Below are 12,475 nucleotides of genomic sequence, written 5' to 3'. Positions count from 1 at the left end.
TTAACAGTTTTTTTTTTTCCTGGAATTTAATACAAGAGAACATCATAAACCAAGATTTGTTTTAACTTCGGAACTATCCAAGACTTAAAAATTCCAGTTTACCCTTTCAGATGTTTTTTTAAACTGTATTTTGCATGCTGGGAAAACCCACTGTACCTTGCCTTTAGCCTGGTAGGTAACATCCAGAAATGCTGGGGGGTTTATTTGTTTGTTCATGTGGTGGTTAAAGAATTGAAGGAACCTTTCCAAACTTGGATGGTGCAAAAGCCACCAGCTTAATTAAGGGCTGTGAGGGCCTGGCTGTGCTGGGCCAGAGGAGGCTGCTTTGGCTGTATGATGACTTAGAACCATTGAAACCATTGCAGGCTTATTGCTGGTCATGTTTTGGCCTTTGAAACTTTTTTTTTTGGTTTCTGTGACATGCCCTTTTTACTTTTTATCACACAGAGTACTGGCTGGGAGGTAGGTAACTCCATCTTAGTTAGCAAAGAACACTAATTGAGTTTCCAGATGACTCACGCCAACGCTTGCCCACATGTGCTAGCTGTGGGTGTTTCTGTTGCTGTCTGCTGTTTAAAACAATTCATTAACCAAAGAAATCCCAATAAACTGTGGTTGTAGCAGGAATTTCTTCATAAGCAGCTGTAGGTAGTGCATGGATGCTGACGTGTTCCACTAATGAGGTTCTTTGGTGAATGAGCCACTGTATCATCACTAGTTTGTTTTTATAATTTGTTTATATTTCTTTCCATCAGCATTGACACAGAAAATCATCCCTCCATACCATATTTTCACCCCACCCACAGGGGTCGATTTAAGCACCAGTGCTCAGAGGTACCAAACACAAACCTGGTTTGCTGCAGGTGCACCTTTGATCTCAGAGGAGAAACTGCTTCCTTCTGTTCTCAGTCAATTTATGCAGGGGTTTATCTGGCAGTAAAAGGGCTCAGTTGTGTTAACTGGGGCCAGTTTTGCTGCCTGGGTTTTTGAGGAAGCTGTGTGCTCACAGTTCTGCAGCACACACCACGAGAACCACGCTTTTGGGTTAAAAATGGACAAAGCAATTGAATGATCTGCAGGGCCACTTTGACTCCAGCCCTAGTCCAGCTGGCACAGTGGGTGCATGAGCATGGAGAAGTCTCAAAAAGCACTAAAAAGCGCTGTGAATATGATGTTCTTTGTTTAGGCTTCATCTTTTCAGCTTATTTTTGCTTTTCTATGGATCAGGCAGCTCATTTTGGGCCACCTCCCTCCAGGTTTCCACCACACATTTACTGAACCGAGGCTGAGACAAAAAAACCTTTGGTGTTGTGGGACATAATTAAGGCTGGTGATGTCTGAATGTCAGTTTCAATTCCAGCCTGGCAAAAAAATGGAAATTGAGCAGCTTAAAAACCTTGACACTTCAGGGCTGGCCCTGGAAATCATCCCTTTGTCCCCATGGAAGGTCCAGGCAGACATAGCCCAGCAGAGAACCTGTGCTAGGTGTGGAAATGATGTAAATGTGTTCAAGCCAACAAGGCCTGTGAGCATCTGTTTTATTATTCTGCCCCTAAATCGACCCCTGGAGAGACTCCTGCCATTGGTTATGATTCTAACACCACTTGGTCATGTTTTACTGCATGGTAAAAGACACCGTGGGTTCAGCTCTCGTCTGTCATCGTGCTCCTTCATTGCCACACTTTTTCTGACCTTTGTGCTTTGTAGCTTTCAGGTTTGTTGCATGTTTTGCCCTTTTTTCCCCCTCCCCTTATTTTAAATATTTTAATGGATGCTCCCCCCCCCCCTTTTTTTTTTTTATTTTAAAATTTATTTGCTGCCAATTTGCTGCTTGTTTGTTTTATGGAATTTCCCTAATTAAATACTTTCTGTTTTCTCCTCTATCGCCCTGGTTGCTGACCCTCCTCCCCACTCTTACTATTGTCTGTTGTGGTAAGTTCCTACTTGTGGAATTTTTTTTCCCTTTCTCTGCCCCTTTTCCCCCACCTCCCCTGTTTGTTTTTGGTTTGTTTTGGTTTGTTTTTTGTTTTGTTTTACACTGTGGAACCCCCAATTTCATTTTAGCAAAGAGCTATGCCAACAGCAGCACCCCCCTCATGGCACAAGGAATGTGGTGTTGCCAACTACAAGCATTGCAGTGTCCTGGGGCTGGCACCAGAGCATTCCTGAGTTCTCCTTAAACACACCAACTGATGGGCTTGGTGTGCTTATTCATGGAATAATTGTTGAATTCATTCTATTTGTTTGCTTTCCAATTAGGAAAATTAAGAAAAAAAACCTTTTCATGCTGTGCCACGAGAATTTAAAAACTCTTTTTAAGCTGTGCATGGGGAGGTTGCCAGTGGATAACAGGGCTCCAGGAGCTGATTCTTTCCCAAAAAATCAATATTGGAAGACTTGGAGTAGTTGGCAACACTGTAAAGGACTTTGGGTTAAAATTGAGCAGGAAAATAACAGTGCTGGGTTTGGTAAAGGTGGGTTGGATTCCATATTTTGAAGAAGTTGCTTTGTTCCTGCACCCTTCAGGCAGCTGCTGCTGTCCTGGAGGAGGAAGCAATGATCCCTCTTGCATCTGATTTATCTTTTATTTCCCCCCAAATCTTGTTGGCAAAGCTTTTTGTGTGCGTGCAAGAGATAACCCCAAAACTTTATTCCCAGCAATATTTGGAAAGGTATTTACCATGCATAATAACAAATCATGAACCTTCATAAGTCATGGTGGCTGTTACCTGCTCTGCCAGTTGTGTGATGGCTATTCAGTGTTCACCTTCATTCTCTTCTCCTCCCAAAATCCTATTATTTTTTGATAAAATAATAGGAGATATGATGCTTTTAATAATTCCTCCCTCATATCTGCATTTTTAGCTCTTGCCAGAAACAAGACCACCGAGCATTTAATGATTTGTTCAGTTTTCCCTGCTGTGGCTGGGAAGTGGTTTGGTGTTGGCTGAGTTTGAGATGCCGGTACAGAGCCATCCCCTGTCCCCAGTGCCAGGCATGGGGCTGATCCCAGGGAAGTGGCAGCTCCTGAATATCCCTGGCAGGCCTGGAGTGGTCTGGAAGTGTTTCCCCAAAGGCCTTTGCTCCCATTCCCTTGCCTCCAGGCACAGATTCCCAACATGAGTCACATCAGGGGCTGGCAGTGCTCCTCCCTGCTGCCTCTGGGGTCCCTTTAACTGGGATCCAGCATCTGGATTTAGCAGGGAGAGCCAGAGCAGCGTGGGGATGAGCTGGGGGCTGACCTCACACAGGGACAGGGAATCTCACCAGGCTTCCCTGCAGCCCTGCCACTCCTGGGGCTCCCCAGTGCCCCAAAACTCTTATTTTATGCATTTAGAAAATGCCAGCGGGACTCCTCAGGGATTTATGCTGATCAACAGACAGCATTCTCTTCCTCCCTTGTCATTTTTACCCTGCCTGTATAAAGGAGCTGCCTGGGCAGGTGTCCATGGCAAAAACTCACTTGTAGGGATCTGGTTCTGCAAATGCTTCCCACCCTGGAAACCCCTGGCCCAGGAGGGAGGAAAAAGCTCATGAATTAGAAATCAGTGTGTCCTCAACCACCCAGTGCCAGGGCTGGGGCAGGATCCCACAAACTTTGGCTCTGGGGAGCTGATCCATGTGGCAGGTCCCCCCAGGCAGACACGGAGTCATGGAATGGTTTGGGTTGGAAAGGACCTTAAAGAGATCAGGTTCCAACCCCACCTTGCCCCAGGTGCTGCCTTGGGAAGGACTTTGAGAAAGGAGCCCTGGAGTCAGAGCCTTCTGTCTGTGACAGTGAGATGGAAGCTGGAAATGCTGAATATTGAGGGATTTTAGTGTGGACAATGTTATCCAAAACTGTGGCTTTGAAAAGGTAGTGATGAGGAAAAAAGGGTTCAGTAGCTCAGTCCTGCATGGATCCAGAGGGATGGGCACTGGACAAAGGCAGGGAGTCCAGGGAAATGGCAACATCCAGTGAAACAGCAGCAGCTCTGCAGCTGGAGTTCCCACCCTGGGAGGGCTCCTGGGGTCCTGTGGTGTGCTGAAAGCTCTGGGGGTTTCAGTGGGGCTGCAGAAGAGCCCCTCTCTGCAGGAGGATTCCCAGAGGGACAGGCCCTAGAGCAGGGTCCAGGGAGCCCTGGTGTTGCTTTTTTGGGATGAGGGCTGCTACTCACCCCAGGTGCCTCCAGGAGGGCAGAGCTCAGCTCTGAAGTGGAAGTTTTTGGCCCTCAGGCACCTCCAGGGGGATGCTCCAGAGTTTCCTCCAGCCAGGAGAAGTGGCCATGCCAGTGATTTTTGCAGTCTGGAGTTTGCCTGAAGGGTTTTTTTTTATTTTAGTTTGGCTTATTTATCCTCTTTGCCTTCCATAGATCGTGTTCAGCATCACCACAAGAGATCAGTTTTGCCATAGCAAAATACTAAAATAAAACCTGGCAGCCAGGACACCTGTAAGGGCTGTTTGAAGCCAAACCCTAACCCAGCTCAGGGACCCTGAGTGTCCTTAACTGCATCACACTTTGTCACGAGAGTAAAGGTGAACATTTTGGAGTTTCTTGCTGAAAGGCATCCCTGGTTTGTGCATGCAGCGTGAGTTCTTTAACACAAGCAAGGTGTGTTTAATTTTTAAAGCATTTTTCTTCTCTCTCTCTCTCTCTCTTTTAATCAGATTTTCTCCGTTGCCTTTCCAGCAAAAAATCTTTCTTGTTTCTCTCCTTTTGTTGCGTTTCGGGGCCAAATTCACCACTGGCTCCCCTGGAAGCAGGTACATGGCACAGGATTGCATCTGCTTTCACCAGGAGTGACTTTGGCCCTCTCTCCTAGGCAGTTCCTAGAGAGTGTAACACCTCCCAGCTGGAATGCTGGTTCAAAAGCACTTGTGTGTGTGTGTGTGAGTGAACTGGACATGGACTTGGGCCCAACCCTGCAATTCCTGGAGGGTGGATTTGGGGGGAATCCATGCTGGGTGATCCAGGGGTGTCTGACCCCTGCAGGGTCTCTGCACAGGCTTTGGAGAGCCTCAGATAATTATCTCAACAAAGGGATTTATTTGCCTTTGGCCACCTCTCAGAGACATCTGATGCTTCTTAAGCTGAAAGAGAATAGATTTAGGTGGGATATTGGGAAGGAATTGTTCCCTGTGAGGATGGTGAGTCTCCAGTTCCCAGAGCGGCCGTGGCTGCCCCTGGGTCCCTGAAAGTGTCCCAGGCCAGGCTGGACAGGGCTTGGAGCAACCTGGGCTAGTGGGAGATGTCCCTGCCCATGGCAGGGGTGGCACTGGATGGGCTTTGAGGCCCCTCCCAACCCAAACCATTCCATGAATTCCATGCTGGCACCTCCAGGCTCCTCCTGGGTTGGGAGAAGTCATTGCAGGGTTGGGCTGATGGTCGTAACTGATCCATAGAATTCCATGTTAGTTTATAATTCCATTGTGGTGTTTGCTGCTAAATGCATCCATGCTGAGTTCCAGGTGTGGTTTTTTTTTTTTTTCTTTCCCTTCTTTCTTTCTAATTTTTTTCTCTTGTTTTATAATTTCTTTTCATTTTTGCATAAATTCAGGAGCCTGCCTGCAGCCGTGCTTGGGGGTGTGCGTGTCTCCACCCTGAAATAACCTCTTGTTTTTCTCCATCCCTAGGATGGAAAGAGGATGTTTGGCACCTACTTCCGAGTTGGTTTTTATGGAACCAAGTTTGGAGACCTGGATGAGCAAGAGTTTGTTTACAAGGAGCCTGCAATAACCAAGCTGGCTGAAATCTCCCATCGGCTGGAGGTGAGAGGGTTTCACTGGGAGTTTAACTTCATCATCAGTTATTTCACAGGAGCAGCCCCTCAGAAAAGCAGTTTGGGTGTCTGAGAGCTGGGCTGGTGTCCCCTGCCCTCCTGCTGGTGCCACCTCTGTGGGAGGAGAGGAATTCCCTGATCAGAGGCTCTCCCTGAAAATTTGTGGAGTTCCCATTATCTTTCTACTCCAGTAAGGTCTTCCTAAGGCATAGACTGAATCTTTAGTCTCTTCTTTATCTTCTGCTTTCTCCAAGATGTCTCTGTGGTCCATAAGTTCTGCATTCCAGATGTCCAACCTCACTCAACAGTCCATCTCTCTCTCTCCCAGCCTTTGTTCATTGAAGCACAGCAGAGTTGGTTTAACAAAACTTAAAGCTCCATTAATTTTCCCAGGCTGTGCTGCCACAAAAGTAGGTTATGACAACGTTGCTAAATGCTGGCTGAGAGTAATTTAGGAATATCACAGTATTTATAATTTATATATATATATATAGGTTATGATTAAAACAGTTAATCTAAATGTTAATTAAAATAAATAACTGAAATTCAGACATTCTATTTCCAGCACCAGTGGATCCCGAACTGACCCATTTTAGTTGCACACAGACACAAAACAAACCCAAATGCCTTGTTCAGAACCAGGCACTGTTGGAAGGCTCTCCTGCTTTCCAGGACTTGTTTTTTCCCATTACCCTGGAATGTGACTGTTGGAATTCTCCTGGGTTCAGCAGGTCACATTCTGCCAAAGGCATGTGGAGCTTCACCTGCCCTGAATGGTGCCTTTGCCCTCCAGCCCTCACCAGGGCTGCATTTGATGGGTTTTTTTCCTTTCTCCTTGTTTTTAGGGGTTTTATGGAGAACGGTTTGGGGAAGATGTGCTGGAAGTGATCAAGGACTCAAACCCTGTGGACAAATGTAAACTTGATCCCAACAAGGTAAGGGCACAAGTGCAGGTGTGGAGATAGAACAGGTCCTGAATGGGTGAAAATGCAAGTGGGACAAATTCTGCCCTGAATTTCACCACGTGGGCAACAAAATCCATGTACTGAGCATCTTGCAGCTGCTTGGGAGGGGAGTTTGGGAAAATAATTCCAGCAAGGGATGCAGGATTGGCCATTCCCTTCCCTGGCCTGGTAGTGGTGGATGGGAACGGAGGAGGTGAAAGGACAGAGGCTGTGCTGGCCTTGCTGTGCTGGGTGCAAGGCAGGAGGGGCTGTGCCATTCCCTGGCTTTTGTGCAGCTGCAGCATTTTGTCACCTTTGTGCCACGTCCTTTGAGAGTAGCAGAAAGAGCAGGAGCAGGCCTGGGAAACAGGGCAGGGCATGACCTGCAAGGAAGGGTTTAGACTGGGTACTGGGGAGAAATTCATTGTTAGGTGGTGAGGCCCTGGCACAGGGTGCCCAGAGAAGCTGGGGCTGCCCCTGGATCCCTGGAAGTGTTGGAGCAGGTTGGAGCCCCCTGGTTTAGGGGAAGGTGTCCCTGCCTGTGGCAGGAGTGGGCTGGATGGGCTTTGAGCTCCCTCCCACACAAGGCATTGCATGATTCCATGATGTGAGAGGCATGAGAAGGGAAGGACAGCGAGCTGTGCTTTCCCAGCCCACAAACTGGCAGCAGCACCTGCGTCCCTCTGGTCTGAGTGGGATTTCTGAAGGCAGAGCCCAGCCCCAGTTGGTGCAGTGGTGTTGGGAGGACACAGCTCCAGCTGGGCCAGCCCAGCTGAGGAGCACATTCCCTGCTGCAGGCCTACATCCAGATCACCTATGTGGAGCCCTACTTCGACACTTACGAGATGAAGGACAGGATCACCTACTTTGACAAGAACTACAACCTGCGGCGCTTCATGTACTGCACGCCCTTCACGCTGGACGGCCGCGCCCACGGCGACCTGCACGAGCAGTTCAAGCGCAAGACCATCCTCACCACCTCCCACGCCTTCCCCTACATCAAAACCAGGATCAACGTCATCCACAAGGAGGAGGTGAGGCCGCAGCCGGGTGGGCAGTGGGGCCTGGTGGTGCAGGAGGCTCCTTCAGCTCCGTTCCAGTGGCCTTAGGAGCTCAGTGTGGGAGTGTTCTTCACTCGGGGGCACCAAATGGGGGGTGCTGTTCACAGGGGTCCCAGGATGAGGGAAGAGATGAGAATCTTGACTCCATGTTTCAGAAGGTTGATTTATTATTTTATGATGTATATTATATTAAAAGAAAATTATATACTAAAAGAATAGAGGAAAATATTTCATCAGAAGGCTAGCAAGGTATAGAAAGGAATGGAATGATAATAAAATCTTGTACTGCTTACAGCTTCAACACAGGTGGCTGTCATTGGTCATCAAGTAAAAAACAATTTCACATGCTGGGTAAACAGTTTTTTAAATCACATTCTAAAGCAGCAAAACATGGAGAAGCTGCAGTTTCTCAGCTTCTCAGGAGAAAAGATCTTCACAAAAAAAATTTTTCATGAAATATGTCCGTGACAGCTTAGGAGTTCCTAGGGAATTCTCCCTGTTGCCATTCGACCCAAAGTAGGCCCAGGGTGATTCAGGGATGTGTCTGCCCCACCACCTCCACACCAGGGAGGGATGCTTGAAGAGCTCTGCAGGCCGGGCTGGGTTGGTGCTGGAGCAGCCTGGTCCAGGGAAGGTGTCCTGCCCATGGTGGGGGTGGGATGGGATGAGCTCTGAGGGCCCTTCCCACCCAAGCATTCCATGATTCTGTGATAATGGAGGTTTGGTAATTTTTCAAGGATCAGGTGTGGTCACTGGGATACTGTGAGCAGTGGCCAAAAGGGACACAAGTGCCACTCAGAAACATCTCAGACAACTCTAGGGCACCCAGAAACACAGCTAAAAATCAAACTTTTTTATTTGTTTGTTTGTTTGTTTTTGTTTTTGTTAAGGTTGGGATTAAATGTGTGAGATGGTATTTTTTGTTTGGATTTAGATGTTTACTAGTTTTTAATTTAAATTATAGTTTTATAAATAGTGAGTTTTATAGAATTTTAATAAATTAAAAATGGAGTTGTATTTTTTTAATAAAGTTTTTTAAGGATAAATTGTTTAATTAAGAAATTATATTGAAATTATTTTTACTTTTAATTTAATAATTAATTATTTTGAGTTTGTAATGTGGATTCTTTATTATATAATATTTTAATTTATGAAGAAGGTGAAGAAGGAGGATTAGTTTTTGTTTTATATATATTATTTTTATATATAACAAAATTTCTATTTCTATATTGTTTTATACATATATTAAATTTTTTAATTTTAAGTTTTTTATGTGATATTATTTAATTTTATTTAAATTATATATTTATAATCTTAGTTGTATTATTTAATTTTGGAAGCTTTCTTTATGGTTTTAGGTCGAATGTAATGTTCTCTTGGGGGTTAGTGCCTGTCAGCACAGAAAGTCTGAAATTCTCAGTAAGCAGGGTTCCAACACCACCCCACTGTGGCCTGGGTGTTGCTGAAGGTCTGTGCCTGGTTCCCAAGCTCAGCCATAACAAAAATCCTCTTCTGGCTTCTTGCTTAGATCATTTTGACCCCCATCGAGGTCGCCATCGAGGACATGCAGAAGAAAACCCAGGAATTGGCTTTTGCCACCCACCAAGACCCTGCAGACCCCAAGATGCTGCAGATGGTGCTGCAGGGATCAGTAGGTACCACAGTGAATCAGGTGAGGATCACTGTCCCAGCTGGGCTCTGGCAGTGCACAGCCTTGGGCCTTGTTTCTCAATTCCCCTGGAATTTGTTCAGTCTGTGGGATGTGTTTAGGGTCACTTAGGGTAGGTCTAGGCCAGCTGTTCCCAGTGCTTTTGCTATTTGAGTAAGAGTCTTGAAAATGTGGAAGGAAACTGGGAAGAAACATCCCTCCCTCAGTAACTGCTCCTTCCTGGCACTTGCAGCAGTTTCTGCCTGCTCCTCTTGCCTAAACTTTCCCTTTGTTAGCCAGGCTCTGCAGGATTGTGTCCTGCTGTGGATTTTCAACAAAATGGAAAGCAGTGCAGAAAAACTGAGGAAAAGCTGAAGGAGCCTGAGTAAAGCCCAGTGCACGATCTGGAAAAAAATCAGCTGGAGTTCTGAGTGCTGAGTTGAGTTTGTGGTGCTGGCAAACACTCCCTGGCTTCCATCTGCATTGTTTAAACTTTGCCTCAGTTGTGAGTTGAGCAAACTTTGTCAGGAGTCCTTATAAAGGAAAACAAATGGAGAATCTGTGCAGTTTCTCACACTGTTTTCCAAAAGCAGAGTTTTAAATAAAACAAAGCAAGGCCTAAAGGCGACTCGGTTGTCACTGAGGTTGGTGATTTACACCAGATTTCCCAGCTGCAGCTCTTCAGGATGCTTTGTGTAAGGAAATGTTGTGTTTTGTGGATGTTTTCTATGTGGCTGAACTTTCTCCAGTGACTGGATGTGACAGACAGTTCCCAGAAGCTCACTGTGCCCCTTCTTCTCCTAAAGGGACCATTAGAAGTTGCACAAGTTTTCTTGTCTGAAATCCCCAACGATCCAAAGCTCTTCAGACACCACAACAAACTCCGCCTCTGCTTCAAGGACTTCACCAAAAGGTATGGATGGGAAGGGTCCCCAGGGCACTGCCAGGTGCAGAGGCTGCTGCCACCCCAGCAGGGCCAGTGCAGTGACCCAGGGCTGTCCTGCTGTCCCTCCACCTGCCAGGTTCCATGTGCAGCTCCTTCCTCACCCGCCCAGCCCTTCCCTCTTGGTGCTGCTGCTCCCTGGCTTCGTGGCCCTTGCTGTTCAGCAGGGAGGAATTGATCCCAGCTCAGCTGTGAAATGTCCCAGAAAAATCACAACAGGCCAGAGCTCCCAGCCTGGCAGGGTCAGCTGGAATTGCTGGACTGGCCAGGAGATGAAATTTCCTTCTGAAGTGAATTTCTCCAAGCAGAGTGGAGGGATGCTGGCACAATTCCCTGGAGAAATGTGCTGGCTGCTCTACTTTCCTTGAGTCATGCAAACTGCAGCATCTTTTATAGCACCAAAACATTTTAAAAACCACCAAAATAATTGAAATGAAAAAGCTGTGAGCAAATAGATCCAGTGGAAGCATAGCTTTCCCTTGTGAAATAAATGGATTTACTGATACAGTTGTTTTCCTACCCTTTATTTAAATTACATCTTTGCAAGCAGAAGAGTTCTTGATGAACATCCCAGGCTGCTGTTTGTTAATCTCTCCTGACTCTAGTCATCTTTAAATCCTCTGGGACTGGAAGTGGCTCTGTGGAAATTAGCTTTTCATTTCTCTTCAGAGAGGATAAATGTAAGTGGAGGGTAAATGACAATAAAAAAGGAGTTGTCACTCTGGAAATGGGAGATGTGACACCCTCTCCTTCCCCCTGGACACCAGGTGGTTCAGCTGAGCCCTGATGACCAAAAGACAGGACAAAGGGAGATCCCAGAGGGACAGAGTGGCTGTGTTTGTACTGTTGGATGAACAGACCTGCAGCAAGGGGCTGTTTCTGCGTGCCCAGCTCTCAGAGGGTTTGTGTTGCAGGTGTGAGGATGCCCTGAGGAAGAACAAGAGCCTGATCGGGCCGGACCAGAAGGAATATCAGCGGGAGCTGGAGCGCAACTACCACCGGCTCAAGGAGGCCCTGCAGCCCCTGATCAACAGGAAGATCCCACAGCTCTACAAGGCAGTGCTGCCTGTCACGTGCCACAGGTGCATATTTGGGGTTCCTCTCGGGGCACAGGGTGTGAAACTGAGGGCTCTGAGCTTCCCGGGATCCTGCGCCATCCGTTTGTTTTCAGTCCTGGCTCTCCTGGCTGAGCCCATCCCTGTTCCCTTCTGTCCCTCCTGAGAGCACATTCCCTTCCCAGCAGCTGTGGTAGGTGGTGTTTGCAATGTTCCTTTTGTTCCTCAGCTAGGACAGTTGGTTTTTTGTTTGTTTCCATCCTGCATCCCATTCCTTTTAGATGCAAAACCACCCTCAGCGTGGCAGGACTTTATTCCCAATGAAAATGGGATCAGGCGCTCCAGGGCGGGGGAATTGTTGGTGCTGGAAGACCAGGGAGCTGGAGATTGGGTTTGTGTGAGACAGGACATAAAAATCCCAGTGGGAATCACAGGATCACAGAAGGGTTTGGGTTGGAAAGATCTGAAACACCATCCAGTCCCACCCCTGCCATGGGCACCTTCTGCCAGAGCAGGCTGCTCCCACCTGGTCTGGAAAGATTCCAGGGTTGGGGTGACCAAACCCTCCATGTGCAGCTGACGGATGAGCAGGGGGATTTGGGGTACAGCCACTTCCCAGCCAGGCTGTGGCTCTCAGAACAGGGCCAGGAGTGGTTCCCAGCAGGAATCTGTGACCCCCTTGGCAGCAGGGCAAGGCTGGATGTTCCTGGAGCTGAACTCAGGGGGTTTCTGGCTGGGAGTGCTGCAGGAAGGTCCCTTCCCTCTCTGCCCAGCTTTGGGATGCTGCAGCTCTCCCCAGCTCTGTGTCCCAGCTGTTCCCTGGCAAATTTTCCTGACTGGCATGGTGGGAATACCAGAGCTTCCCTCCCCACCCAGCCAGGCACCCTACGAGTGCTTTTGGTGTGGTAATTATTGTCTGATCAGATAATCAGCCTAATACAGGTATGACATAAAATATCCTGAAAATCATAGAATATCCTGAGTTGGAAGGATCCCACAAGGATCACTGAGTCCAACTCCAAGCATTCCTGGCAAATTCAACTTTAGGGATGTGTTTGAAAGAT

General features: G+C 47.3%; 1 protein-coding gene across 14 annotated transcripts in view; it reads left to right on the top strand.

The window, feature by feature from the left end:
• DOCK7 (dedicator of cytokinesis 7) overlaps nt 1–12,475 on the top strand; it is a 95,790-nt gene that overhangs the window by 82,515 nt on the left and 800 nt on the right. For 9 of the 14 annotated variants that reach the window (XM_071436903.1, XM_071436902.1, XM_071436906.1 and 6 more), the window contains 7 exons: nt 448–462; nt 5,624–5,749; nt 6,606–6,695; nt 7,502–7,738; nt 9,294–9,437; nt 10,220–10,326; nt 11,271–11,438. In XM_071436903.1, the coding sequence (XP_071293004.1) occupies nt 448–462; nt 5,624–5,749; nt 6,606–6,695; nt 7,502–7,738; nt 9,294–9,437; nt 10,220–10,326; nt 11,271–11,438 (887 nt within the window). Of the gene's footprint in view, nt 1–447; nt 463–1,937; nt 2,874–5,614; nt 5,750–6,605; nt 6,696–7,501; nt 7,739–9,293; nt 9,438–10,219; nt 10,327–11,270; nt 11,439–12,475 lie in introns of those variants that run through there. The other 5 variants (XM_071436904.1, XM_071436897.1, XM_071436895.1 and 2 more) reach the window with 2 other exon arrangements.

Source organism: Agelaius tricolor, unplaced genomic scaffold, assembly GCF_023055355.1.
Source record: "Agelaius tricolor isolate 1412-34295 unplaced genomic scaffold, bAgeTri1.0.p SCAF_11, whole genome shotgun sequence".
NCBI lineage: Eukaryota > Metazoa > Chordata > Aves > Passeriformes > Icteridae > Agelaius > Agelaius tricolor.
This window is presented reverse-complemented; position numbering and strand designations above follow the sequence as displayed.